General features: G+C 60.4%; 1 protein-coding gene across 1 annotated transcript in view; it reads left to right on the plus strand.

Annotated features, from left to right (window-relative positions):
* Positions 1-1168: 1168 nt before the first annotated feature.
* DNAH17 (dynein axonemal heavy chain 17) overlaps positions 1169-25514 on the plus strand; it is a 32049-nt gene continuing 7703 nt past the window's right edge. The window contains exons 1-64 of the mRNA XM_059485638.1: positions 1169-1516; positions 2208-2401; positions 2654-2846; positions 2922-3021; positions 3099-3184; positions 3304-3429; positions 3674-3829; positions 3911-3991; positions 4309-4476; positions 4712-4828; positions 4931-5199; positions 5308-5503; positions 5646-5792; positions 6008-6116; positions 6241-6344; positions 6448-6588; positions 6707-6850; positions 6997-7179; positions 7274-7534; positions 7641-7810; positions 8031-8253; positions 8331-8447; positions 8566-8652; positions 8850-9002; positions 9352-9600; positions 9813-9935; positions 10149-10496; positions 10575-10666; positions 10806-10932; positions 11149-11301; positions 11686-11811; positions 11921-12028; positions 12148-12279; positions 12568-12728; positions 13186-13342; positions 13586-13690; positions 14055-14212; positions 14882-15020; positions 15518-15745; positions 15897-16034; positions 16530-16662; positions 16847-16974; positions 17066-17214; positions 17455-17737; positions 17826-17999; positions 18594-18801; positions 18896-19061; positions 19145-19247; positions 19350-19497; positions 19588-19679; positions 19853-20014; positions 20104-20268; positions 20413-20604; positions 21039-21305; positions 21733-21894; positions 22365-22598; positions 22792-22956; positions 23051-23146; positions 23235-23452; positions 23685-23892; positions 24059-24174; positions 24449-24641; positions 24741-24976; positions 25273-25389. Of these exons, the coding sequence (XP_059341621.1) occupies positions 1169-1516; positions 2208-2401; positions 2654-2846; positions 2922-3021; positions 3099-3184; positions 3304-3429; positions 3674-3829; positions 3911-3991; positions 4309-4476; positions 4712-4828; positions 4931-5199; positions 5308-5503; positions 5646-5792; positions 6008-6116; positions 6241-6344; positions 6448-6588; positions 6707-6850; positions 6997-7179; positions 7274-7534; positions 7641-7810; positions 8031-8253; positions 8331-8447; positions 8566-8652; positions 8850-9002; positions 9352-9600; positions 9813-9935; positions 10149-10496; positions 10575-10666; positions 10806-10932; positions 11149-11301; positions 11686-11811; positions 11921-12028; positions 12148-12279; positions 12568-12728; positions 13186-13342; positions 13586-13690; positions 14055-14212; positions 14882-15020; positions 15518-15745; positions 15897-16034; positions 16530-16662; positions 16847-16974; positions 17066-17214; positions 17455-17737; positions 17826-17999; positions 18594-18801; positions 18896-19061; positions 19145-19247; positions 19350-19497; positions 19588-19679; positions 19853-20014; positions 20104-20268; positions 20413-20604; positions 21039-21305; positions 21733-21894; positions 22365-22598; positions 22792-22956; positions 23051-23146; positions 23235-23452; positions 23685-23892; positions 24059-24174; positions 24449-24641; positions 24741-24976; positions 25273-25389 (10532 nt within the window). The remainder of the gene's footprint in view (positions 1517-2207; positions 2402-2653; positions 2847-2921; positions 3022-3098; positions 3185-3303; positions 3430-3673; positions 3830-3910; positions 3992-4308; positions 4477-4711; positions 4829-4930; positions 5200-5307; positions 5504-5645; positions 5793-6007; positions 6117-6240; positions 6345-6447; positions 6589-6706; positions 6851-6996; positions 7180-7273; positions 7535-7640; positions 7811-8030; positions 8254-8330; positions 8448-8565; positions 8653-8849; positions 9003-9351; positions 9601-9812; positions 9936-10148; positions 10497-10574; positions 10667-10805; positions 10933-11148; positions 11302-11685; positions 11812-11920; positions 12029-12147; positions 12280-12567; positions 12729-13185; positions 13343-13585; positions 13691-14054; positions 14213-14881; positions 15021-15517; positions 15746-15896; positions 16035-16529; positions 16663-16846; positions 16975-17065; positions 17215-17454; positions 17738-17825; positions 18000-18593; positions 18802-18895; positions 19062-19144; positions 19248-19349; positions 19498-19587; positions 19680-19852; positions 20015-20103; positions 20269-20412; positions 20605-21038; positions 21306-21732; positions 21895-22364; positions 22599-22791; positions 22957-23050; positions 23147-23234; positions 23453-23684; positions 23893-24058; positions 24175-24448; positions 24642-24740; positions 24977-25272; positions 25390-25514) is intronic.

Here is a 25514-nt window from a genome sequence, read left to right on the forward strand (position 1 = left end):
TGTGCAGCTCCGGGCGGGGCAGGAGGCCCCTGCCACTGTCAGCCCTTGCCCTGTGCCCAGCCCTGGCCTGGGTTAATGCTCCTCCCAGCCCGAGGCTGTGGTGTGCTGGGGGTGTGTGTGAGCCCTGTGCCTCACCAGCTGCCCCTGGGCACCAGGGCACTGCCTGGGGTGCCTCAGTGCAGAGCACAGGGCAGTGAGCTCTGCTCTGTTCCAGGCTGGGGCAGCTCTTGGTGCTGCAGCTGCTGCGGGCACCAGGCTTGACTGGGCAGAGGCGTTCAGGGCACTGTGGAGGACCTGGCAGAGTGGGGACGGGGGGTACCCTCGGGTACCGTGTTCTGCACCGGGCAGGGGGCTGCATACCCAGCTGGTGCCAGCTGTGAGTAGGATCAAAGCCAGGCTGGGAGTGCCAGGCCTGTGCCAGCTGTGTTGGTGCCATCAGCCTGGAGGCGTTGTCCGGTCAGACACCCTTGTGCCGTGGGGGGATCTGCGAGAGCATTCCCTGCTGCAGCCCCTGCCCATCCTGTGCCTCAGATGGGGCAGCCTTTGGCACTGCAGCCTTTGGCCTGCAGCCTTTGGCACTGCAGCCTTTGGCACTGCAGCCAGGGTCTGGCCAGGGTGGGCAATGAGCCCTCGCTGAGAGATGGGGCACTGGGGTGTGCAGGGGAAGGGCAGCCCTGCAGTTGGGCTGGTGCCCGTTGGGCTGGTGCCAGGGTCGGTTGGGGCACACTGTCAGTTGAACTGCTGGCAGTGGCAGGTGGGGTCTGCCAGTGCCTAGAGGCTGTTGGAGCCTTGAGGAGTGCGACAGGGAAGCAGCAGAGCCAGGTAAGATGGGGTGAGCCGGGGCAGCGATAGCGCCAGGCTGGGATGGGGCAGGTCAGGGGGTAATAGGGGCAGGCAGGGATGGGGAAGGTCCAGGGATGGGCAGGTCAGGGAGTAACAGGACCAGTCAGGGATGGGGCAGACAGGGATGGCGTAGGCTTGGGGCCACTGGGCCCAGGCGGGGCTGGGACTGGCAGCTTCCCCTGTGCATGTGCAGAGGGAAGGCTGAGGGCAGGGCAGGGGTGGGATGATGGCAGTGTCAGGGCAGGGTGTGGGGCCGGCACAGCCCCGGCTGAGCGGGGTTTCCCTCTGGACCCCCCCAGGTGCTGGGGAGCCCAGTGCTGGCAGGATGTCAGACCCAGAGCAGGACGAGAGGCTGGTCCTCCTGGAGAACCTGGCCACGGCGCTGCTGCGCGTCCGGCCCGACAAGTGGGCCAAGTTTGCGGCCAGCGAGGAGACCTCAGTCCTGCTGGACAAGTTCTTCAAGCAGCCAGAGCTGCTGGAGCTGGTGCTGGCGCTGACCCCTGCCGGGCAGCTCCAGCCCACTACCTCCTTCCCACCTGCCCTGAAGGGCAAGGCATTCTACTGTGTGAAGAAGAAGGAGGAGAACATCACCAGGGAGAACTGTCGGAGCGCGCTGCTGGTGGGAGACGTGGGCGCCTCGCCCGTGGAGCAGCTCATCACCGTGCTGCTGGAGGTGGGTTACCTGTGCAGGAACAGGCTGGGGCTGAGCAGGGTGACTGCAGCTCCCTGGGCACACTGGGACCCTGCTGTGGGCTGCTCTAGCCAAATCTCCAGGTGGGCTCCAAAATGAACTAAAATTCACAGAGAAAACTTGTGCCAGGTCCTCACCCTGACCTTGCTGTGGCTCCCATCCTATGCTGAACAAGCCCCACAAGGACAGGAGCTGGGTGAAGGTCACCAAGATGGTTTGCTTCTGGCCCCTACTGGATCACTTCCTCCCTGCAATTTTAGGAACTCATAATAATGCCCCTTTACCTTTACCCTGCAGCTGGGAAATGTCAAAGTGGATTTCCCTCAAACTTCCCGTAAATATTCCTGCTGCCAGCCCAGAGCACCCAAAAGCTTCATCAGCTCCAGGAGCTCCCAATGTTCCCCCTCATTGCTGGGGGCTTTTGCTCATGTGCCAGCCCCTGACTCTGCCAGATGCATTCGCTGTGCCACGTCCAGCCCTTCCCAGGCCATGAGAGCTTGAAACCAGAGCAAAGGGCCTTCTGGTCACACTGATAAATACCAGCAGCACCCATCTGTGGCCAAGAGAGCCGTGACTGCACTGAGACTGCCTCAATGTGCAGCGAGAGGGAAGTGCCCAGTGCCCTGTGTACAGCAGGTCACAACGCAGTGCCTGAGCCAGCCCTGTCTCGCAGGTTGTGACCCCTCTGCTCCTGAGCCAGGATGAGGGGCTGAACTGGCCCAGGATTGTGGCAGAGGACATCGTGCGCCACACTCAGCAGCTGCAGAACAAGATGTTCATGATGACTGGGAAGATCCAGGGGAAGCCGCTGCTCCCACTGCCCGAGCACCTGGTCAGCTGGGAGGACTCAGGCGCCGCCCTGGACTGGTGGGTGGCAACACTTGGGGCCAGAAAAGCCTGGCAGGGGCCCAGGGCAGCATAAATCACTCGGGAAGGGATGGGAGCTGGGTCCCTGCATAGCCCTGGGCACAGCCATCCCCTGCAGCAGACAGTGCTTGAGGGCAGGCATCTGCCCTGGCTGAGATGGCCTCAAGCAGGAGTGAGGGCTCCCTTAGGGCTGTCTGGGGCTCCCCTGGGGCAGTTCAGGCCTCCCAAGGGCATAACCCATCTGCCTTCCAGGCTGGTGGGGCCCATCGATGGCACAGTGCTGCACTCCATCGAGACCGTGGTCATCGAGTGGTTCCAGCTGGTTGAGGAGATCTTTGGCCAGGACCCAGCGCAGCAGCTGCAGGAGGGGCTGCACCCCCTGCCCAAGGTGGAGTTTGATTTCTGGCAGACCAGGGTGACCAGCCTGCAGTGCATCAGTGAGCAGGTACTGTCCCACCCACCCGTGGCCAGGTGTCCTCGTGCTGAGCCGCCCGTGCTGATCCTGGTGTCTCTTCCCCAGCTGGTGACACCCCAGGTGACAGGGCTGGCCAAGGCCCTGGAGAAGGCTGACAGCTGCTACTGGCCATCGCTGCAGAACATGATCAGGGCCGTCAATGGGGGTGAGGTCCCGTGACAGGGTGGTGGCTGCCCCCAACCAGATGTCCCCATCCCAACACGGGCTTTCTCCCTGTCCTAGGTCTGGAGGAAGCCAATGATGTCAACCTGCACCTGCAGCCGCTGCAGGGGCTGCTGGAGGACATGGAGCAAATGGAGTACCCCGAGGTAACTGATGTGTGGCTAAATAACCAGGCACAGCCTGCTGGCCTCACCTGGGCAGCAGCAGAGCCCCAGAGGCTGTGGGGGGACACATCCCCAACACTGACGAGGCTCCGCTCCCGCAGCTGCGGCCCTTGGTGCCCAAGGTGCTGTGCACCATCTGCCTGCTCCGCGCTCACTGCGTGCACTACCACTCGCCTGCCCACATAGCCCGGATCCTGCAGGAGACCTGCAACTTCTTCATCAGCCTGGTACGGCCCCACGGCCAGCACTGACCCACCCCGTCCCCTCCAGCTGCTGCCTCTCGGGGGCAGATGTGGAGAATCCAGTCACGGTGATGTGGAGACGCCCCAGACAAGGGAGCAGCAGAGCTCCCTGGGGCTGGGGGAGTCTGGGGCAGGCACGGGCTGCAGGCAACCACAGCAAGTCTGTGGGGCTGAAAGGGGCAGCAGGAGCCTCCCCTTCCTCCTGACACCCTGCCTGTGTCTGTCCCAGACCTACAAATACCTGAACCCAGAGGACATGATGAAGGGGCTGCAAGGAGAGCCCCAGGAGACCCTGGAGGGACTCAAACACGCCATCTCCATCATAGAGAAGTTCTTCCAGTCCTACGGCACCTACTGCTCTGAGCTAACGGGCACGTTCTTCCCGGTGGGTGCAGGGATGGTGCAGGAACTCTGACCCTGCACACCAGCGCCGGGCTGACAGCCCCTCTCCCCTTCCTCCCAGGAGCAGAAGGAGCTCTGGGAGTTTCCCCCGCCGCAGATCTTTGGGAGGATGGATGCCTTCCTGCACAGGCTCAGGGCCATCAAGGTGAGAGCACAGCACTTCAGGGCACAGTGAGGCCTCCCCTGCCCTGGGGATGGGTCCTGGGGAGGCAGTGCCACAGAGGGGGCTCAGCTGCAGCCTGGAGTGGGCTGGGGCTGCTGGCACAGTGGGACGTCACTGGGAGTCAGTGCCATCATTGCCAGGGCAGGTTCCCCGAGCCCCCACGGCAGGATGGGCACACCCCAGCCATGCCACCCCTGTGGGGCTGCTCCTCAGCACTGCTGGGCTGTGCTGGTGCTGCGGCTCCTGCACTTGCAGGCTGGCACAGGGGAGCCAGGTACACGGGGCTTTGTGCTTGCCAGGAGCTGTTCCAGGCAGCCATCGAATTCCAGAAGCTGGAGAAGACGGTGCTGGGAGGGGTGCGAGGAAACTTCCTTGGGACCTGGGTGCTGAGGATCTCTGAGGAGATCTGTGAAGCTACCAAGGCTTTTGCTGACTGCAAATACGATCCCTTGGATCCCGATGAAGAGGTGAGGAGCGGGTGCTGGAGTGGAAATGTAATGGGTGCTGGAATGGAGGTGTTAACATTGTGTAGTGAAAAGAGAAAAATCTCTTGTGAGAACGGGCTGCAGTCACACATGGGACTGCCCCACAGCAGCACAGGGCTGGCTCTGGACCCTCTGGGTTCAGCAAACCCTTCCTGAAAGATCTGAGAAGGAGGCACAGGGGCTGTGCCGCTTTGAACCGTTTTGCTCTCAATGGCAGGAGTGGAACACAGACTTTGCAGAGTTCCAGAAGAAGGTTGAGGATGCGAACAAGCAGCTGGCTGCCATCTTCTGCCAGGGCTTTGACGACTGCAACCGCCTGACAGCTGCTGTGAAGGTACCTGAGCCCCAGCACGGGCACAGCTCCCGCGGGACCCGGGGGTGTCTCCTGTCCTGGGGCTGCTCCAGGTGCAGGAACCCGTGCCCGCCTCTCCTGCAGCTGGTGCACATGTTTGCCACCGTGCTGGAGCGGCCCCTGATCAAGGCTGAGGCTTCCCCCTGCTACCTGGCCCTGCTGGGGATGTTCGAGGCGGAGCTGGAGAGCGTGAAGATGCTGTACGACACGCGGTTCCTGAGCCCGCCGCCGCCCGGGGGCGGCCCCGCCATCCACAAGAACATGCCGCCGGTGGCCGGGAAGCTGAAGTGGGCGCTGGAGCTGCAGCAGCGCCTGGAGGGGCCGCGCCAGGACCTGCTGGCCATGAGGCACCCGTAGGTGCAGCTCCCGGTCCCTCGGGACGCCGGTGGGGCAGGACCCGGCCCGGAGAGGGTCCCCTCCGTGCCCCGCTGCCTTCAGCGGCTTCCCTGCGGCTCTGACAGGGCCATGGTGGGCGCCGAGGCTGAGCTGGTGTCCGGGAAGTACGAGGAGATGATGGGGCTGCTGCAGAGCTACAGCCAGAGGATCTACGAGGAATGGGCGAGGGGGCCCGGCAAGGACTGCCACTTCAGCCTGGAGCAGCCGCTGCTGCAGCGGGAGCCCGAGTCCGGCTTCCTCGGCGTCAACTTCAGCAAAGAGGTGGGTGCCGGCACGGGCGGCAGCCCCAGCAGTAGCGGCAGCAGCCCCAGCATCACTGTCCCGCGCTCCCGGGGCTGTCCCGGTGCTCCCGGGGCTGTCCCGGTGCTAAGCAGCCCTCCCGGGCGCGGTGTGTCCCTCGCAGCTCTCGGCCGTCCTGCGGGAGGTGAAGTACCTGCACATCCAGCAGCAGCAGGACATCCCCGCCAACGCTGAGAACCTCTTTGCCCAAAACGAAACCTTCCAAAAGATAGGGGACAACCTGGCACTCATCGTGGGCTGGTACAACGAGGCAGGTTCTGGAGGGGAGGCAACGCAGCTGCTTTTCCAGGCTGGAAGGGACTGGGGGGTTTGGGTACCACAGGCACACCACTGGCACCTCAGGTCCCTGCCCCTCCCGAGGCTTGGCCAGGCCACAGCTGTGCCATCCACCACTGTGGGGTGGGCACCTGTTCCCCGGTGCTCACCTGTGGGTGTGCTGGCTCACCTGTGGGTCTGTTGGCTCAGGTGAAGCAGCAGCTGATGCCAGTGGAGCAGCCACTGCTGGCAAAGGAGCGGGAGGTCCTGGATGTCCGTCTGTCCAGTGCTGAGAAGACTCTGTTCTGGAGCCATGAAGGTACAAACCCTCACCTTGGCCATCCCAGGCTGGCAATCCTCCTTCTGGGGGTCCCTGGTACTAACCGACCTCCCACTGCCCTGGGGTGTCTCCGCATGTGCTTGTGTGCCCATTTCCCTCCCAGGTGTCATGGAATACATCCAGGAGATGAGGGAGACCCTGCACGACCTGCACAGACGAGTCCAGACAGCGAAGCTGAACCTGCAGAGCATCACCCAGCTGATGGAGGTAACGTTTACTGGCACTTCACAGGCATCCTTCTGGGACACATCCAGCTGGGACTGTCCTTTCCCTGGCCCAGCAGAGCAGCCCCGTTCTCTCCTCCCTGCAGGACTGTTCAGCCACTCCCTTGTTTGGAAGAAAGGACAACAAGGAAACGGCTCTCCTGGACCTTGAAGGCAGAGAAAACGCCATAGCTCAGCGCCGTGCCCTCATCGAGAGCACAGGCGAGAAGATCCAGGGCATGGTGCAGGTGGGACATGGCCCTGGAGCCCTGCATGGCTCACAGGGGTGTGAGGAAGGGCTTGAAGCAGTGTCAGGAGCCGATGCCTTTGCTGGGTGTTCACTCCTGGCTGGTTTTCTCGTGGCAGGAGAACGCAGAGATGTTTAAGGCTGATGTAGCCTCACGGATATGGCACAACTATATGGCACACATTGACAAAATCGTGCTGGATGGGCTCTGCATGCTCGTCCACAGGTCCCTGCAGCTGCTGCTCACCAATATGGAACCCGAGGTAGGTGCTGCTGTTGTGGCCTTGAGTGTCCCGGTGCTGGGCTGGGGTGCCAGTTTGGTCAGTGCCAAAGGTGGCTGTGCCCGCGCTCCCCGCAGCCTGCAGGGCTGTGGGGCTGCGGGGCATGAGCAGCCCCCGGCCCGTTGCAGGCCCCGGTGTCGCCGCTGTTCGAGGTGCGCATGGAGCTGGCCGAGGGCCGCGTGCAGTACCAGCCCTCCCTGGAGGTGGGGGCCGGCGACAGCTTCCTGGTGCTGGTGGAGGGGCTGCTGGGGGACACGGAGGCGGTGGCAGCCTCCATGCCGCGGCTGCTGGAGGGGGCCATCAGCTACAAGGTGAGTCCATGGCGGGCAGCAGCTCCGGCTCAGCAGAGAGGGGGCGAGGGTGGCCGCATCCCAGCCCGGCCCTGACCCCTGCCCGGCCCTTCAGTTGGCGCTGGAGGACCAGCAGGATCTCCTGAGGATGCAGGAGCATCTGATGTCGCTGGTGGTCAGCACCATGGCAGAAGGTGAAGAATTCAGTGCCAGCTTTGAGGAGCACTCCCACCTGTGGAAGGAGACCCCCGAGGAGTTCCTGCAGCGCTTCCTCACCTTGGACAGTGCCACTGAAGAGGGCGAGGCAGAGCCCAAAGCAGAGCCAGAGAAGCCCTTGGCACCTGGGGTACCGCCCCTGGGACTCTTTCAAAAGGAGGTGTGGGCCGGGTGCCTGGGGATGTGCTGGGTGCTTGGGTGCCCTGGAGGATGCTGGGTGCCCAGAGAGGTGCCAGCCACAGCCTGTGACCCATTCCTGTCCCCAGATCGATGTGTTGGAGGCGCTGCATGAAGACGTGCTGGAGTTTGAGGAAACCAGGGTGTTTGGGGGGTGGCTGCAGAGCGACTGCCGCCCCTTCAAGAAGGCGCTGCTCAGCGCCATCAAGGGCCACAGCATGGTGCTCCGGCGGTTCCTCGCCCACCACGTCACCAGCAGGTAAGGCCTGGCACAGGGACGGGCTGCTCCCACTGAGTGAAGCCTGGCTAAGGTGGCACAGGCACGTCTGTGTGCCAGGGCAGGGCTGACCCAGGGACACGGTCCTGGAGGTGCAGGTTCCATGGAAAGGTTCCAGGCACCTCCAGGGGTGGGTTTCTGGGGGCCTGCAGAGTGAGCCCCAAGCCCCAGGGACACCTGGTGAGCAGCACTGTCCTCTCAGTCTCGAGGAGCTGCAGAATTTCATCAAAGAGTCCACTGCCGGCTTGAGTAAACCTCTGGAGGAGGGAGACTATGAAGGACTGGTGGAGGTGATGGCGCACCTGGCGAAGGTCAGGGAGAGGCAGGAGGCGACGGACATGATGTTTGAGCCCCTGAAGGAGACGGTGGCGCTGCTCAAGACTTACGGGGACAAGATGCCGGAGGAGATCCACCTGCTGCTCCAGGTGGGCTGCCAGGGTGTGGGGGCCGGGCAGGGGCTCGCTGGGGCCAGGCTGGTGACCGCACGTGGTGCCCCCTGCAGAAGCTGCCCGAGAGCTGGGACAACAACAAGAAGCTGTGCCTGCGGGTGGCGGAGAGCGCGGCGCCGCTGCAGGCGGCCGAGGCCGCCGTCATCCGCAACAAGTGCCAGGACTTCGAGGTGCCAGCCGGGGCGGGGGGGCAGCTCTGGGGCAGCTCTGGGAGCACTCTGCTGCTCCTCCCGACTGCCGGGTCCCGGCTGCCCTCACGAGCCCCGTGCTGCTCATGCTCCCACACAGGTCCAGCAGCTCGCATTCCGGGAGAGCTTCCAGGAAAATGCTCCTTTCTCGTACACAGAACCAGAGCCCTACAAGTCGCTAAACAGGGTAAGGAAGGGGAGGACACCAGGGCCACTGCTGTCCCCACTGGCTGTCCTGACACTGGGTGCTGGGGAGGGGCAGCTGCTCCAGGTCTGGCTCCAGCTCTCCTCTGGACCTGCAGCAGGGATGGAGCCCCTGCAGGAACAGGGACATGTCCCTGATGCACAGTCCCCGGATGACACCTTTTCCTTTTCTCCATACAGCAACATAAGAGCATCACAGTCTTGGAGAAGGAAATGGAAGCCTTGGCCTCCTCAGCTGCGCTGTTTGAGGTGTCATTCCCAGAGTACAAACAGCTCAAAATGTGCCGCAAGGAGCTGCGCCTGCTGAAGGACCTCTGGGACATGGTCACCCTGGTATGTGCTGTGCTCTGGGAGCTGGGCAGAGTGCCCAACCCTGCATCCAGGCAAGGGCTGGACAGCAGGCTGCTCGTGGCTGGCATGGGCACCCAGCACAGGCACCTGGTGCCAGCTGCCATTGCCAACCAAAGCTGCAGGGCTGTTGCAGCTTCTCAGAGAGCTCACGGCCATCAGAGGGAGGATGAGACATGGGGCAGGTTGTTACTCTTAGAGCAGGTCTGCATGGTGTGTGCATGAGTGGGGCCCTGTGGGCACACAGGGCGTGCAGGCACTGGGTATGCTGCTCCTCTGCCCGGGCAGGAATGCTCCTGCTAATCCCCTGTTGTGCGAATGTATCCTGGTCCAGGTGAACTTGAGCATCACCAGCTGGAACACAACCAAGTGGGCAGAGCTCAACGTTGAGGATATGGATATTGAGTGCAAGAAATTTGCTAAAGACATCCGGGGTTTGGATAAGGACGTGAAGGGCTGGAACGCGTTCACGGGGCTGGACAGCAGCGTGAAAAACATGATGACGTCCCTGCGCGCCGTGAGCGAGCTGCAGAACCCGGCCATCAGGGACCGGCACTGGCAGGAGCTCATGCACACAGCCAAGGTGCTCCGAGCCCTCCTGCCCATCCCCGGCCCAGGAGGCTCCCCAGATCCACACCCAGCAAGGGAAGGGGGCCATTAGGCTCAAATCTGGCCACATGCAAATATTTGTGTGGGATCTGTAGCTGTGGGTGTTAAAGAGCTGGTCTGGGTGAGCTGCTGGACTCCTCTCTGTGGAGGGGAGCCCATGGCCCAACCATGCTGGTTCTGCTCCAGGTGGAGTTCACCATGTCCGACAACACCACCCTGGCGGATCTGCTGCAGCTCAACCTGCACAAGTTTGAGGAGGAGGTTCGCGGCATTGTGGACAAAGCGACAAAGGAGGCCGGGATGGAGAAGGTAAAGGGGGCTCAGCTCCTCCCCTGCCTTGCTGGACCCCTGTGCCAGCGTGACTCCGTGGCTGCCAGGCCCTGTGTTCCGGTTCCTGGAGCCCACAGGGAGAACACAGGGCTCGTGGAGCCACGCCTGGAGCTGCCACTCCTCCGTCCTGCTGCCCCACAGGGGCTGGGCCCTCACCACGGCCCCCAGCTCATCCTCCTGCCCCAACCACAGGTGCTGAATGCCCTGGACACTACTTGGGCAGCAATGGAGTTTGAGTATGAGCCCCACGGCAGGACCCAGCTCCCACTGCTCAAGATGGATGAGGCGCTCATTGAGACACTGGAGGACAACCAAATGCAGCTGCAGAACGTGCTGGCATCCAAGTACCGAGCCTTCTTCCTTCAGAGGGCGCAGGACTGGCAGGAGAAGCTGTCAACCACTGACACTGTTATCAACACCTGGTTTGAGGTACAGAGGAAATGGAGTCACCTGGAAACAATCTTCATAGCATCCGAAGACACACGAAGTCAACTGCCAGAGGAGTCGAAGAAATTTGACACCATTGACGAGGATTTCCGAGTGAGAAGCCCATTCCCCCTCTCCTTTTCCCTGCAGCTCTCTGCCACTTCGGGTGGCTGAAGTGTTTTTCCTCTTCAGGCTCTAGTGGCTGATGCAGTAAAAACTCCCAACGTGATTGAGTGCACCAACAAGCCCGGGCTGAACACCAAGCTGGAAGCGCTGCAGGACAGGTAAGGATCCAGTGATCCTGGTGAAGCATTTGGGAGGCCAAAGGAAGGGTTGGTTCTCCAAAGCATCAGCAAGACAGGGACTGAGCAAAGGCTAAAGCCCATGTATGGGGGTTAAAACAGGATTTTCTGTTTTCTGCAGGCTGGCAGTCTGTGAGAAGGCCTTGGCTGAATACCTGGAGACCAAAAGATTGGCCTTTCCCCGCTTCTATTTTGTCTCCTCTGCAGACCTACTGGATATTTTATCCAAGGGGACCGAGCCCCTTGAGGTATAGGCTGTGTGTGAGCATGGGGCTGAGTCCTCTGCCATTTCCCTGCACTTGTTTGAGCAATTTTAGAACATTTTTCACTGCTATGGGCAGAGCACCATCCCTGCTCCATGTTCCTGGGGGTGCAGTGCCCAGGGAGCGCTCAGGGGCAGATCCAGTGCTGATCACCCCTCTGCAGGTGACGGGGTCCTGACAGTGGCTGTGCTCTGCTCTCAGGTGTCCCGGCACTTGACGAAGCTGTTTGACAGTCTGGCCAAGCTGAAGTTCCAGGAGGACGCAGACAAAAAGCCCCAGAAGGTGGCCCTCGGGATGTTCAGCCGGGACGGGGAGTACATGGACTTCGATGCAGAGTGTGACCTGTCTGGCCAGGTCAGCTGGGCTTCGGGGAGCCTGGGGCAGGGGGCAGGCTGGGCATGGGCTGAGCCTTTTGCTGGTTTTGCTCTAACGGCCTGGCAGGAGTATAAAAAAGCAATTACAGAGATTTTTGGCCAAAAGCCCCAGAAATGGCACCTGCATTGTAGGTAGAGAGCAGCACAGTGGTGTAAACCTGCTCAGCCTCCCTGTCCCTCGAGGGTTGCAGGGTGCTTCCCCTGGGCTGTTTGCCCTCAGACCACCCCTCATCACATCCCATGGGATGTGCCCTGCAGGACTGGCACCGGGCTCTCTCTGAGGGCACTGCCAGGTGCAGGGGGAGGTTTGTGCAGCCTGGCAGGGCTGGAGCTGCCTGCTCAGCTGTGCAGGTGTGCCCCTCAGGTGGAGGTGTGGCTGAACCGGCTGCTGGAGTGCATGCGCTCGACGCTGCGCAGCCTCATGCCCCAGGCCCTGGGCACCTACGAGGACAAGCCACGGGAGGAGTGGGTGTTTGACTATCCAGCCCAGGTGGGTGCTGCTGCACGGGCCCTGAGAGGGGCAGGAGGAGGGGCAGAGAGCCCCGGGAGCCACAGCAGGTTCCTCTTCATGGCCGTCTTGTCCCCACGGTTTGCTGCAGATCGCTCTCACGGGCACCCAGATTGCCTGGACTACAGAGGTTGGAGTTGCCTTTGCGAGTCTGGAGAAAGGGTACGAGAATGCCCTGAAGGATTATAACAAAAAGCAGGTTGGCATCTTCTGCACCTGACCTGGAGCCAGCCTGAGCCCCTCTGCCAGGCCAGGAGTCATTGAGAGGTGGCAAACGAGGGCATCGTCTCTATGCCCAATGTTTCTGTCCTTGCCCAGATCGCTCGGCTGAATGCCCTGATTTCACTGCTCCTTGGGAACCTGAGTGCTGGAGACAGAATGAAGATCATGACAATCTGTACTATTGATGTCCATGCAAGGGATGTTATAAGCAAAATGATCCAAACAAAGGTATTTGGTACCAGAGGGAATTTTTGGTGCAGCATCACTCAGAACTCTGGAGCACAGGTTTCCTGTCATTCCATTGCAGTCAGACTGGGCACCTCTGTCAGTGGGTGTGGGCTGGGCCGTGAGGAGGGGTGGTCCCCACGCACCCCAGCACGGCCCTGGGACCCCTTTGCCCCCTGTGCTAGCGCTGGGAGGTGGCGACAGCCCCGAGCAGGGTGTGTGGCTGTCCCAGCGGCCGGGCGGGCAGTGCCAGTGCCCCCGTGCCCCCTGCCCACAGCCGCTGCTCCGCAGGTGGAGAACTCGCAGGCGTTTGCGTGGCAGTCGCAGCTGCGGCACCGCTGGGATGACGGGGAGAAGCACTGCTTCGCCAACATCTGCGACGCGCAGCTGCGCTACGCCTACGAGTACCTGGGGAACACGCCCCGGCTGGTCATCACCCCCCTGACCGACAGGTGAGGCTCGGCTGCCCCGCCCTGGCCCGGCCCCGCTCAGCCCCGGCCCTCCCTGCCCAGGTGCCACATCACCCTGACACACACAGGCCCTGCACAGGTGCCACATCACCCTGACACACACAGGCCCTGCACAGGTGCTCCATCCCCCTGACACACAGTCCTTGCACAGGTGCTCCATCCCCCTGACACACAGTCCTTGCACAGGTGCTCCATCCCCCTGGCACACACAGTCCCTGCACAGGTGCTCCATCCCCCTGACACACACAGGCCCTGCACAGGTGCTCCATCACCCCAACACACACAGTCCCTGCACAGGTGCTCCATCCCCCTGACACACAGTCCTTGCACAGGTGCTCCATCACCCTGACACACACAGTCCCTGCACAGGTGCTCCATCACCCTGACACACACAGGCCCTGCACAGGTGCTACATCACCCTGACCCAGTCCTTGCACAGGTGCTACATCACCCTGACCCAGTCCCTGCACCTGTACATGGGGGGAGCACCTGCTGGCCCCGCGGGCACCGGGAAGACAGAGACCACCAAGGACCTGGGCCGGGCCGTGGGCATGATGGTCTACGTGTTCAACTGCTCCGAGCAGATGGACTACAAGGTAGGCCCGGGATGGGGGCACCCAGGTGAGCACCACGGGGTGTCCGAGACAAGGGACCCTGTGTCAGGGAGCCCAGGGGAGCCTCGGCAGGGAGGCTTTACCCCTGTGGGGAGTTTCCCTCGGGAAGAGCACAGTCCGTAAGGCACGAGCAGCTCTCAGCACTCGAGTCCTGTCACCAAATCCCCCACTGCACTGTGAGGGATCGCAGTGCCTGAGCCCTGTCCCACCGCTGTTTCTTTCCAGTCCTGTGGGAACATCTACAAAGGACTTTCCCAGACCGGCGCCTGGGGCTGCTTTGACGAGTTCAATCGCATTTTGGTGGAGGTCCTGTCTGTCATTGCGGTGCAGGTGCGTGCTGTCCCCACAACACAGTTAAACCTGGCTCACAGGACAGTTTGCCACTGTTCTCTCCACTATGTCCTGTTTGGACACAGGGTGGGGGGTGGAATCCCAGCACTGCAGGGGATTTGGGCACTGTTAAATCTCACAGCCCAGCTGTACCATCCTGGTGACCTGTCACCCCCCAGCTCTGCCATGACCTGGCACAGGGAGTTGGTGTGATTAGGAAGGAACTGGTTTAAGGGCAGCTCTCCTGCTGCTGCAGCTCCAGCAAGATCTCAATATTATTCCTGGCAAAGCCAAACCCTCAGGCTCACCTTGGGGAGCAGTCAGGGCACTGGGCAGGGAGCCAACACCTCTGCTCACCTGGCAGGTAAAATGCATTCAGGATGCAATCCGTGCCAGGAAGAAAACATTCAACTTCCTTGGGGAGACCATCTCGCTGGTCCCGTCAGTGGGGATCTTCATCACCATGAACCCTGGCTACGCCGGGCGCACCGAGCTGCCCGAGAACCTGAAAGCTCTGTTCAGGTGGGTCAGAGACAACTCTGTTCAGGTGGGTCAATGCCAGCTCTGTTCAAGTGGGTCAGCTCTGTTCAGGTGGGTCGGTGCCAACTCTGTTCAGGTGGGTCAGTGCCAGCTCTGTTCAGGACGGTCAGAGCCAGCTCTGTTCAGGTGGGTCAGTGCCAGCTCTGTTCAGGTGGGTCGGTGTCACTGCAGCCCTTCCCTCCGTGCTGGCACTCCTGTGCCACACCTGGAGCACCCTCAGCCAAGGGTGGTGGCCCTGGTGAGAGGGAGCCCTTGGCACCACAGGACAGTCCTGTCACTCCCCAGACGTGCCAGGTGGGGTGAGCTGGGCTGCTCAGCATGGGGACAACATGCTCAGGTGGGTTGCCACCCTCAACTAAAATCCAACAGAGAGTTGACCAAAAGGTGGTGAAGCACTGGAAGGGGAAGCACAGAGATGCTGTGGGACCCTGTCCTTGGTGAAACTCAGCCTGTGGCTGCAGAAGGGCTGGTGTGCCCCAGCCTGGTGGGACATGAGCCCCGCTTGGGAGGAGTCTGGGCAGGAGACCCCAGCAGGTGTAACTGCAGCAGCTGGGTGTTTGTGACACTGGAAACCTGGGGGCAAACCCTGGGAGCTGTGGGAGGGTAAGGACGTGCTAAGCAGCCCTGACAACTGCAGCTGCTCCTCTCTAGACCCTGTGCTATGGTGGTCCCCGATTTTGAACTGATCTGCGAAATCATGCTTGTGGCAGAGGGGTTTCTTGATGCCAGGCTCCTGGCAAGGAAGTTCATCACTCTCTACACGCTCTGCAAAGAGCTGCTGTCGAAACAGGTAATTAACAATATTACACAGTGCTGTCTGGGAGAGGAAAGAGTCCATTTGATCCTCAAAGCTGACACTCTGTGGTGGGATTGCTGGTAGTGACACACAGAGTGACAGCTCTGCACAGCTCAGGTCTGTGGCTGGACAGATCCTCTTCTACCAGGTGCATCATATGGCACCTTTCTGCCTTAAGGAAGGAATCAAGAAGCCCAAAAGCAGAATAACATGGAATTAGAATTAGGCCAGTTAAGAGCATTCAGATGTTATTCATCTCAAGAGAGGTGATTTACACTATAAAGGTGCCTCCAAGAAGGAAGTCAGGTTCCCAGTTCCAAACCACCCCCACGACTGACAGAGGCTTCTCCTGTAGATGAGCCCAGTTTAGGTCCAGCCCAGTGGGTGCCATGTGATGACCTGGCTGATGGACAGGGTGTTCCTCTGCAGTGCTGTTTGAAGCAGTTCTCCCCCACCAAAGTGAAATGGTGATTCTCTGCTTCCTGCCACAGGACCACTATGACTGGGGGCTGCGGGCCATCAAGTCCGTGCTGGTGGTGGCAGGCTCCTTAAAGAGGGGGGACCCCGGCTCTGCAGAGGACCAGGTCCTGATGAGAGCTTTACGAGACTTCAATATCCCCAAGATCGTGACAGATGACTTGCCTGTGTTCTTGGGGCTGATTGGAGACCTGTTTCCAGCACTGGACGTTCCCAGGAAGAGGAACCTCGAATTTGAGAAGGTGCAAGCCCAAGCAGGGCACCATCCCCAGAGATGTGCCAGTCCTGGCAGGATCCAGAGGCTGATGCTCTATTCAGCGCTCCTGGGGCAGCCGGCTCATCTCCAGGGCCTCTGCAAGGCTGCTGGTGCTCAGCGCCTGCTCTCCCTCCCAGGTGATCCGTGAGGCCGTGGTGGAGCTGAAGCTGCAGGCAGAGGAGAACTTTGTGCTGAAGGTGGTGCAGCTGGAGGAGCTGCTCCAAGTGCGACACTCCGTCTTCGTCGTCGGCAACGCCGGCTGCGGCAAGTCCCAGGTAGGGCCAGACCATCCTGAGGCCATGGGGCCCCTCTGACCTTGGCCAAGCACATCCCGTGGCCTCCCATGGCTCCTTGGTGAGGGCTGTGCAGCCCCCAGCCCTGCCAGAGCATGTTCGGGCAGAGGACAGCAGTGCCAGGCCCTCGGGCACCGTGTGCCAGCCCTGCAGCTGAGCAGGTTTGGGATCACAGCTCAGGGGCTGCCCTGAGGGATACCCCGGGCAGAGCAGAGACAAAGGCAGAGAGCAGACAGGGGCACGCTCTCAGGATTGACCCTGGGCGTGCTGTGGTGCCGGCAGGGTGACAGACAGGGCTAGGGCAGGGCTGGGCTCACACGGGGCCCTGTCCAGGGGCTGGCTCTGCTCAGGGAGCTCAGGGCTTTCCCATCCAGATGGGAGCAGGGCCCCATGGCCCCACCGCAGGCAGAGGCTGCGGAAGGCTGAGATTGCCCCAGTGGCATCAGCACCTGTGGCTGCACCATCCTCTCTGCACAGGTGCTGAAGTCGCTCAACAAGACATACAAAATGCTGAAGAGGAGGCCGGTCACGATGGACCTGGACCCCAAGGCTGTGACCTGTGATGAGCTGTTTGGGATCATCCATCCAGCCACACGGGAATGGAAGGATGGTGAGACACCAGTGCTGTGAGCTCAGTTTGTGGGATGTGAGATGCAATGGGAAGACTTTTCCTTGGGGCTCTTTCCCAGAGTGGGAGGGAGAAGGGATGTGTTTCATGAGAGCACCAATCCCACGTGTCCTCCAGCAAAGGACTGCGTGTGGAGAGGAACAAGCTGAGTCTCTCTGTGGGGCAGGTCTGTTCTCCACAGCCATGCGTGACCTGGCCAACATCACCCATGATGGGCCCAAATGGATCATCCTTGATGGAGACATTGATCCCATGTGGATCGAGTCCTTGAACACAGTCATGGATGACAATAAGGTTGGTGCCATCACAGCCCAGGGGCTTTGCTCGTTTGTGATGTCGGGGGGACCAGCTCCAGACATCCCCCACAACGAGCCCCTTCCCCCAGGTCCTCACCTTGGCCAGCAATGAGCGCATCCCCCTCACTCCCACCATGAGGCTCATTTTCGAGATCAGCCACCTGCGCACGGCCACGCCGGCCACCGTGTCCCGGGCTGGGATCCTCTACATCAACCCCGCAGACCTGGGCTGGAGCCCGTGAGCTGGGACGGGCCAGGACGGGATCCATGGGATGGGATGGGATGGGATGGGATGGGATGGGATGGGATGGGATGGGATGGGATGGGATCCATGGGACAGGATGGGATGGGATCCATGGGACAGAATGGGATGGGGTGGGATGGGATCCATGGGACGGGACGGGACGGGACAGGGTGGGACGGGATGGGATGGGATGGGATGGGATACTTGCTGCAGCCCTGTTTGTCTCTCCCACAGCATTGTGGCCAGCTGGATTGAGACAAGGACAGAGAAGTCTGAGAAGGCTGCTCTGACGATCCTCTTTGACAAGTACCTGCCACCATGCCTGGAGAAGCTCAAGTCTGAGTTCAAGACAATCACCCCTGTTCCTGATGTCACGGCCATACAGACAGTTCTGTCTCTGCTGGAATGTTTTCTGACACCCCAGAATGTCCCACCAGACTCACCCCGGGAGCAATACGAGCTCTTCTTCGTCTTTGCCTGCATCTGGGCCTTTGGTGGGGCCTTGTTCCAGGACCAGGTACAGCCAAGGGCCTGCCCAGCACTGCCACCCTTCTCTGCATCCCATCCTCTGGCTGGGCTCTGAGTATCTCTGTTTTGTCCTCCAGCTGGTGGATCACCGCCAGCAGTTCAGCAAGTGGTGGCTGACAGAATTTAAAGCCATCAAGTTTCCTAGTCAGGGGACAGTTTTTGACTATTACATTCATCCAAACACAAAGACATTCAATCTCTGGGATGAAAGAGTGCCAGCGTTCGAGCTCGACCCCGACGTCCCCTTACAGGTATTTCCCACGAGTACTGTGTTTATCTGGTTTGTTTGACTGTCACTCCATAATCTTGCCCTCAGTAATGTGTGGAGCATCATCAGGATTCAGACTGGTATCACCCATCAAACCCAATGGCTTCCAGTGGTTCTCTTTACCCCACAGAAGCCTCAGGCAAGGGCTGTGAGTTCCATGTCTCCTTTACCTTCAGATTAACCTGCAGCTTCAGAGAGTCTCACAAAATAGCCGTGACTATTGCCTGAGTGCAAATTGTCCTTTAGCACTTCATTTGTTGTTTCCTGCAGTGGCATCTTGCAGAGGTTATCTAAGCTGTCAGGGAAAAGGGCGAGGAGCTGTGGCTGTGTAGTGGTTTCAGGAGCTGTTCACGTTGTTCTGTGTAATAACTTGGTTTTGGTCAGCAAGTCTTTAGAACGACAGAGCACATCAGAGGTGTTGCTTTAGAGAAGGGACCAGGTTTGCCTGCAGAGAACAGGGTCTGTTGGAGCTGCCAGGAGCGCTGTGCAGGGCTCTGGGACGCTGCCCCCACCGAGGATCCTGCCTCTGCCAGTGCCAGGGCAGTGCAGGGGCTGACAGAGCCTCTCCTCTCCCCAGGCTGCTGTGGTGCACACCACAGAGACCATTCGCCTCCGCTACTTCATGGACCTGCTGATGGAGAAGCAGCGGCCGGTGATGCTGGTGGGGAACGCAGGGACGGGAAAGTCAGTCCTGATGTGGGACAAGCTGGAAGCTCTCGGCACAGACGAATACCTGGTGCAGTCTGTGCCCCTCAACTTCTACACAACCTCGGCCATGCTGCAGGGTAAGGCTCGCAGAGCCAGCAGCTGCCCCCACACTGGGCTGTGCTGCAGGATCCTGCAGTGCTGACCCCCACCCACCCACTCCTCTCACTGCAGCCGTCCTTGAGAAACCCCTGGAGAAGAAATCAGGGAGGGTTTTTGGCCCACCTGGCACCAAAAGGCTGATCTACTTCATCGACGACATGAACATGCCAGAGGTGGACAAGTACGGCACGGTGGCACCACACACGCTGATTCGGCAGCACCTGGACCACGGGCACTGGTGGGTGCTGGAGGGGCACGGCACGATGGGGGGAACCTGTGCCCATCCCCAGGGAAAGCATCACAGTGCTGGTCCCCACACAGGTATGACAGGAACAAGCTGACCCTGAAGGACATTCGCAACTGCCAGTACGTGGCCTGCATGAACCCGACCGCAGGCTCCTTCACCATCGACCCACGGCTGCAGGTGGGCAGAGGGTGGAACGAGGCAGGGCACCCTGCAGTGCCAGCTGGCTGCACCAGCCCCTGTGGGACCAAGTGCCCACGTGTATTTGTGCCCTTTGTGCAGCGCCACTTCTGCGTGCTGGCCGTGTGCTTCCCCAGCCGCGAGGCTCTGATCACCGTGTACGGCACCATCCTGGAGCAGCACCTGGCCCGCCACAACATGCCCATGCCTGTGCAGAAGATGCAGCCCAGGCTGGTGGCAGCAGCGCTGGGTGAGCCTTTGCCCCGCTGGGGTGGGATGAGCCCCTGGGGAACGCTCGGGGGTCTCTGGGGACCTGCTCACCGCCCTGTCCTGCCAACAGCCCTGCACCAGAAGGTTGCCTCCAACTTCCTGCCAACAGCCATCAAGTTCCACTACATCTTCAACCTGCGGGACCTCTCCAACATATTCCAGGTATGGGAGAGCTGTTTCTTCTAAATCACCCTTGTTCCTCCCTTTCCTGATCCCACATCCTTGCAGCATACCATGTCCCTGAAAAGGGCCTTGGCCTCTCCCAGAGCAAACCTTTGCAATCAGCTCTAAGCAGCACTAAAATGACCGTAAGGGCTGCGGGATTTGTTTGTCAGGGGCTGCTCTTCTCCACGCCTGACTGCCTGAAAACCCCCGTGGACTTGGTGCGTCTCTGGCTCCACGAAGCAGAGAGGGTGTATGGAGACAAGCTGGTCGATGAAGATGATCAGTACAGCTTCAAGAAGGTGATGGCTGACATCAGCAAAGCCTCCTTTCAGGTGAGTTGTGCTGAAAAGTCGGGTGCTCCTGCCCAGGTGCCCCCAGGTGCCCCACAGCTGAGCCCCACAGCTGGAATTGTCTCTCACAGGAGATCAATGAGGAGCTGATGTTCGCCAAGCCCAACATCTACTGCCACTTTGCCCAGGGCATGGATGAGTTCAAGTACATGCCAGTGACAAGCTGGGCATCCCTGAGTGCCCTGCTCGGGGAAGCCCTGGACAGCTACAATGAGGTGAATGCAGCGATGAATCTGGTGAGTGCCTGTGTCAGGCAGGTCTGCCTGGAAATGTGGGACTGCAGCATCGCACTGCTTGGTTGGGTTGGTGCATTATGGGGCATTCACTGCTCTTTCTGGCCTGATCCAGAACACCAGACCTTCCCTTCCTGTTCTCTTCAGGTGCTATTTGAAGACGCAGTGTCTCACATTTGCAGAATTAGCCGGATCTTGGAGTCTCCTCGGGGCAATGCACTGCTGGTGGGGGTGGGAGGCAGTGGGAAGCAGAGCCTGGCTCGGCTGGCAGCTCACATCAGCACCCTGAGCGTGTTCCAGATCACGCTGAGGAAAGGCTACGGCATCCCAGACCTGAAGGTAGGAGCAGCCTTGGTCCCTGGCGCAGTGCAATCTGCCTGGGGCTGGGTCCTGCACCGGCAGTGACAGCGCCTGGGGGGCTCACAGGCTCTGCTCTCCTTGTGACACTGCGTTTGCACATGAGGATCCACAGGTGACACCCCTGAGTCCTGCCCCAAGGGGCCCCAGTGCTCCCCCAGCCAGGCATGGGCAGAAGCTACTGGTGACACTGGGGGTGGTGGTGTGGGCAGCCCTGGTGCTGCCCCTGTGCCTGGGCAGAGCACCTGGCACCGGCTCCTTCCCAAAGGCTCCTTCCCAAAGGCTCCTTCCCAAAGTCTCCCTTCCCAAAGGCTCCCTTGCAGCTCCAGGGCAGCCCAGGGCTGCTCCAAACTGGTCACTTTGGAGAACACCTCGTGGGGGTTGCACTGAGGGGTGACCGTTTCTCTCTGTCCCAGCTGGACCTTGCCTCCCAGTACATGAAAGCAGCTGTGAAGAACATCCCCAGCGTGTTCCTGATGACAGACTCCCAGGTGGCTGAAGAATCATTCCTGGTTGTGATCAATGATTTCTTGGCGTCCGGGGAAGTGCCAGGCCTCTTTCAGGATAATGACATGGAAACCATCATCGGGTCCATGAGGCCTCAAGTGAAGTCGCTTGGATTGGAGGATACAAAGGAAAACTGCTGGAAATTATTTATAGATAAAGTCAGGCGCCAGTTAAAGGTGGGTGTTTGCTCTCCAGGTTGATTTCTCTGTGCCCCTGATTTACCCCATCCAAAACCTCTTTGCAACAGGCCACAGAACACTGAGGTGTCATCCCAGGATGGTGGGTTTAGGCAAAAGGTGTTGTCAGAGACTCCCCAGGTGCCCCCAGCCCCAGAGGCACAGGGCAGAACAGCCCTGTATTGACCTCCCTGCGGGCAGAGCAGACCAGTGGCTTCCACAGCCACAGACCATGCTGGGCACTCCCAGGGACACCCACAGGAGCCCTGAGCTCAGCTGCTGACTGCAGGCACCAATGGAACCCAGTTCCAGCCCTGGTGGGAGTCAATGGGAAGGCAGCAAAGCTCAGGCCTGCAGCAGGATCCCTGCAGTCATGTGGAGCTCCAGAGATGCTGCCCCACCCTCAGGCACTGCTGCTCTGCCCCAGGTCGTCCTCTGCTTCTCGCCCGTGGGCTCCACCCTGCGTGTGCGGGCCAGGAGGTTCCCAGCTGTGGTCAACTGCACGGCCATCGACTGGTTCCACGAGTGGCCCGAGGACGCGCTCGTGTCCGTCAGCAGCCGCTTCCTGGAGGAAACCCCAGACATCGAGGTGAGCTGGGACCCAGCACGGCTGCACTGGGCAGTGAGCTGCTCCTCTGCTGCTCCCTGTGTTCAGTGTGCCCAGGGATGGGGCCTGGCATGACCCAGAGGGCTGGGAACAGCAAGCTGGGAATAGGTCCTGGGATTAGTTTACTGCTGGTTCCAGCATCAGAGCCTGCAGCCTGTGCTGTGCTGGTGAGGGTGAGCCCTCCCTTTCCATTCTGTCCTTAAAACACCTGCACAGGCAACAGCAGCTGCTCCCCACACAGGGATGTCAGGGACAGAGCTGGGCATGGGAAGCAGCACCAGTGCCTTCACCACCAGCTCTGTCTCAGCTCTGCGTTGTGCTGCTGATGAAAGGGGTCGCTTTGCTCTGGCCTCTGTGGCTGCACACAGAGCCAGCCTTGCAGGAGGGCTCAGTGCAGCCTGCACACCACAGCCAGCTGCTGCAGCAGCTCCCTGTCTGTGCTCCCTGTGCAGCCAGAGGTCAAGGCCTCCATCAGCCAGTTCATGTCCTTCGTCCACACAAGCTCAAAGGAGATGTCCAAGATCTACCTGACCGTGGAGAGACGCTATAACTACACCACGCCAAAGACCTTCCTGGAGCAGATAAAGCTCTACCAGAACCTGCTGGCAGATAAAAGGAACAAGCTCTTCAGCAGCATCGACAGGCTGGAGAAGGGGCTGATGAAGCTGCGGAGCACAGCATCACAGGTGCCTGCCCACAGCCCCTCCTGTGCATCATGCCTGTTCTGGGTCTGGCACGGGGGAGAGAGCAGGCACATCCCTGCAGGATGGTCACAGTGTCTGTGAGGTCCCCAAGCCCCATAACGAGACACTGCTGCTCCACCAGGCAGAGTTTGGCAGGATCAGTCCTTTTATCTGCTCTGTTTCTTCCCTCATTGAGGTGGATGACCTGAAAGCCATGCTGGCAGTCCAGGAGGTAGAGCTGAAGCAGAAGAATGAGGACACAGACAAACTGATCCACGTGGTGGGCGTTGAGACAGAGAAGGTCAGCAAGGAGAAAGCCATTGCTGATGAGGAGGAGCTGAAGGTCGAGGCCATCAACAAGGTACAAAGTGCTGAGCTGGTGTCCAATATGGGACAGGGCAGCGTGAGCTCTGTGGTTACAGCCACTTACCCCATGCCACGTCCTCCCTCCCCAGATGGTGGCTGAGAAGCAGCGAGCCTGCGCGAGCGACCTGGCAGAAGCAGAGGTGGTGCTCTCGGCCGCCCGCGAGGCGCTCGACACGCTCAACAAGGTGGGTGAGCTCTCAGGGGAGGCAGGTGCCCAGCAGGGCCGGCAGCCCTGCCCAGGAGGATGCTCAGGGCCCTGTGGTCCCTCCCCAGTACAACCTGACAGAGCTGAAGTCCTTTGGGTCCCCACCGCCAGAGGTAGTGAACGTGATGGCAGCTGTGCTGATTCTGACAGCTGAAAACGGCAAGATTCCGAAGGACAAGAGCTGGACAGCAGGAAAAGTCAAGATAGGAAAAGCAGACACTTTCCTTGCAAGCTTAAAAAACTTTGATGGGGAAAACATCCCTGAGCCCTGTCTCAAGGCATTTGAGTGAGTCCATGGCTGGTTCCTGCCCCTTCACAGCCCCTGCCACCAGCTGCCCTGGCAGGCAGGCCATGGGGACGCAGAGCTCAGCAGGGTTTGGGGACAGGAATGGGATGCAGGCGCTGGCCCTGCTCTGCCACGCTGCCACCCAGAGGCAGCCCAAGCGCCGGGAGGGACGGGAGGAGAGGGACAGGTGCCGGCAGCTCCTCAGCACGGCTGTCCTCCCCTCCTGCTCCAGGCCCTACCGGAACGACCCCAGCTTTAATCCCGAGTTCATCAAGTCCAAGTCCACGGCTGCAGCAGGGCTGTGCTCCTGGTGCCTCAACATGGTGCGCTTCTACGAGGTGCACTGCATAGTGAAGCCCAAGAGACAGGCAGTGGCCGATGCTGATGCCGAGCTGGCAGAGGCACAGGCAAGGCTGAGTAAAATCAAGAGCAAAATTGTGGTAAGTGTGTGTCCCCACAGCCCCCAGCCACCAAAGGAGCAAATGAACTCTCTGTACCCAGAGCCCGGCCCAAACACTGTGCTGGGCCGGAGATGCTACAGAGTTCTGGGACCATGGAGCTTCCCATCTGGGCAGGGAATAGCTCTGGGGCTGTTCTCTTTCAAAGGCCCTGAATCAAAATCTGGCGACTCTCACTGCTCAGTTTGAGAAAGCCACAGCAGAGAAGATCAAATGCCAGCAGGAGGCTGATGAAACCAGCAAAGTCATCAACTTGGCAAACAGGTACCATGCAAACATTGGCTTTGAAGGGCAAGCTGCTGCTCCGTGGTATTGCCTGGTGGCCCTGACACCAGGGCCATGGGAACAGCAGAGCCCCCCATACCCTCCCAAAATTAAAAAATTCTGAGATTAATTGGGCCACACATTCATGGGGGGAGGCAACCATGGAGATGTTTGGTGACAAGGCCCCAGGTCACCATGGCTGAGTTGCCACCCACCCCTGGCCTGGTCACAGCACCAGCACCACAGCACCAGCACCATCCTCTCCTACCCCTAGGCTCGTTGGGGGCCTGGCGTCCGAGAACGTGCGCTGGGCTGAGTCCGTGGAGGATCTCAAAGAGCAGGAGAAGACGCTGTGCGGGGACGTGCTGCTGGTCTCTGCCTTCGTGTCCTACATCGGATACTTCACCAAGAGGTACAGGGCTGAGCTGCTGGAGAAGCACTGGCTCCCCTTCCTCCAGGCGCAGAAGGTGAGGGGCGCAGGTTCCACCCCAGAGTGCGTCCCCCTGCCCTGCAGCACCGGGGGCTCCCACGGCTCTGCCCCAGGCACCGACAGCCCCTCCCGGCAGGTGCCCATCCCCATCACCCCGGACCTGGACCCCCTGAGCCTCCTCACGGACTCGGCCGACGTGGCTGCCTGGAACAACCAGGGGCTGCCCAGCGACCGCACCTCCACCGAGAACGCGGCCATCCTGTGCAGCACGCAGCGCTGGCCGCTGCTCGTGGACGCCCAGCAGCAGGGCGGAAAGTGGATCAAGAACAAATTCGGGGAGGACCTGCAGATCGTCCGCCTGGGCCAGAAGAGGTGCGCCAGGGGCTGTGGGGTGGGCACAGGCCCAGGCTGCACCAGCCCCCCTTTCCCTGCCATTGAGGGGTGCAGAGTCAGGGCAATCACGTCCCCCATCAGAGCCAGGACACCCAAGGGCAGCAGCCCTGATGGTGTACCCAACACCTCCAAAAGCTCTGTGGGGGACTGGCAGAGCACAACGGGGTCCCAACAGGGCACAGCGGGTGGAAAGCACTCTGTGAGCCCCCCACAGCAGCCCGAGTCCCCCTCAGTGCACAGGCTTTCCATAGACACCTCCCCTTGTCCCCCCTCAGATACCTGGACATCATTGCCCAGGCGGTCTCTGAAGGACAGACGCTGCTCATCGAGGACATCGGGGAGACCATAGAGGCAGTGCTGGACCCGCTGCTGGGCAGGACCTTAATGGGCAGGTCAGCACACCCCAGTGCTCAGGGGTTTCACCTGCCCCAAGCAGCCACTGCTGCCCCAAAATGCTGCTAGATGCACCTTCACTGTGGGCAGCCTGGGAGCCTGATCCTTCTTTTGCTTTGGCCAC

The sequence above is a fragment of the Ammospiza nelsoni genome, chromosome 19, assembly GCF_027579445.1.
Source record: "Ammospiza nelsoni isolate bAmmNel1 chromosome 19, bAmmNel1.pri, whole genome shotgun sequence".
NCBI classification, from domain to species: domain Eukaryota; kingdom Metazoa; phylum Chordata; class Aves; order Passeriformes; family Passerellidae; genus Ammospiza; species Ammospiza nelsoni.